The sequence below is a fragment of the Otolemur garnettii genome, unplaced genomic scaffold (genome assembly GCF_000181295.1).
Source record: "Otolemur garnettii isolate 467f Iridium unplaced genomic scaffold, OtoGar3 scaffold00041, whole genome shotgun sequence".
In the NCBI taxonomy this organism is placed as follows: Eukaryota; Metazoa; Chordata; class Mammalia; order Primates; family Galagidae; genus Otolemur; species Otolemur garnettii.
The window spans coordinates 13,137,202-13,138,927 of NW_003852436.1; the positions used below are offsets into that span (position 1 = coordinate 13,137,202).

Sequence of the window (1,726 nt, forward strand, 5' to 3'; positions counted from 1 at the left end):
CTGTAGTCCCAGCTACTTGGGGCTGAGGCAAGAGAACTCTTTGAGCCCAGGAGTCTGAGGTTGCTGTGAGCTATGACACCACAGCCCTCTACCAAGGGTGAGACTCTGTCTCAAAAAAAAAAAAAATCTTTTCAATTTAGTAAAACATGCGAAATATTGTTTTTTTAAAGGCATTTGCCCTCTATGTATAATCTTACCATTCCTAAAAGTCTTTGGCAATTCAGAATATCATATTAATGATAAGATATTCAACACCTAGCGGTCATATGATGATATGGTTAGGAAGATAAATTGATAAAGTTTGGATATGAAAATCATGATAATTTATTCTTCTGCAGAATTGAAATATTTTTCCTATGAACTCAGATCAAGAAAAGCAGATTTAATTCATACTGGGCATTAGAAAGCTGGGGACAGTGGTTGGGAGAATTATTTTTACAAAATTGTTAATTGTTTCAAATATCAAAATTGGCTGCTTCTGACTAAAAAATTTGTAAGTCTATCTGGATTGGTACTAATAAGTATCAATTATTTAAACAGCTTAAATAAATTCAGTGATCAGTGGGTTTTTCTGTAAAGCTAGGAGTTAATTGTATTAATCGATTGATTTCAGTTTGTATATTCTTGTTCTTTTCTCTACATTATAGCCCAGGGGTCCTCAAACTCTTTAAACAGGGGGCCAGTTCACTGTCCCACAGACCACTGGAGGGCCAGACTGCGGGCCCCGGGATGAGTCGGCTGCTAAGCAGGACAGGCGGTGGCAGCAAAAACACCCGGCGGGCCAGATAAATGTCCTTGGTGGGCCATGTGGCTTGCGAGCTGTAGTTTGAGGGTGCCTATATATAGCCTGATCAGTTGCTGCTCATTTATTTAGTCTATCAGCTTTTTGTGGAATTAGAAAATATAATAGATTTGTGAAAAGTAATGGAAACCATTTCATTTATTCTCTAATGAATGGGATATGGTATATCCAGGATCCTGACTGATACCAAAAGTTGATAAGCATTAGACATAAGCCCTTTGACAATTCAAACAAAGCAAACAATAATAGTACAGAGTGAAAAGCATGGATTCTAGAATTCAGATTCTGGAATCTGTATTCTAATTCCGTTGTTGAAACTGTCAAGTAAAAATTCCAACAAAATCAAATATGGCTACCCCGGGGTTTGTTATAGAATCTAATTTTATTTAGGTTTGAATAGTATTCCCTTTTTAAAGGCAATACCAAGCCTTTGTCAGGGATAACTTTTATAGATATTTTCTAGTCAGCACTAACAGTGCCCTTGAATGAGAAGTTTTAAATTTTATGAAGCTTAATTTCCATCTAATTAAAGTTGCCTTTTCAAGTTTATTTTGAAGAAATGGGTCCTAGATTTTTATAACGGTATCATAATATTTCTGTTCCTTTTTTTTTTTTTGAGACAGTCTCATTCTGTCACCCTTGTTAGATAGAGTGCTATGGCATCATAGCTCACAACAACCTCAAACTCTTGGGTTTAAGCAATCCTCTTGTCTCAGCCTCCCAAGTAGCTGGGACTATAGGCGTGCACTATGATACCTGGCTAGATTTTTCTGTTTTTAGTGGAGATAGAGTATTGCTCTTGCTCAGGCTGGTGTGGAACTCCTGAGCTCTAGGGATCTACCCACCTTCGCCTCCCAGAGTGTTAGGATTAAAGGCGTGAGCCATTTCACTCAGCCAATATTTCTGTTCTAATTACAACATATT

General features: G+C 37.3%; 1 protein-coding gene across 1 annotated transcript in view; it reads left to right on the forward strand.

Moving 5' to 3' along the window:
* The window catches only part of MND1 (meiotic nuclear divisions 1), a 95,635-nt gene that overhangs the window by 15,025 nt on the left and 78,884 nt on the right, over window positions 1-1,726 (forward strand). Inside the window, exon 3 of the mRNA XM_023513452.1 lies at window positions 699-798. Coding sequence (XP_023369220.1) covers window positions 699-798 — 100 coding nt within the window. The remainder of the gene's footprint in view (window positions 1-698; window positions 799-1,726) is intronic.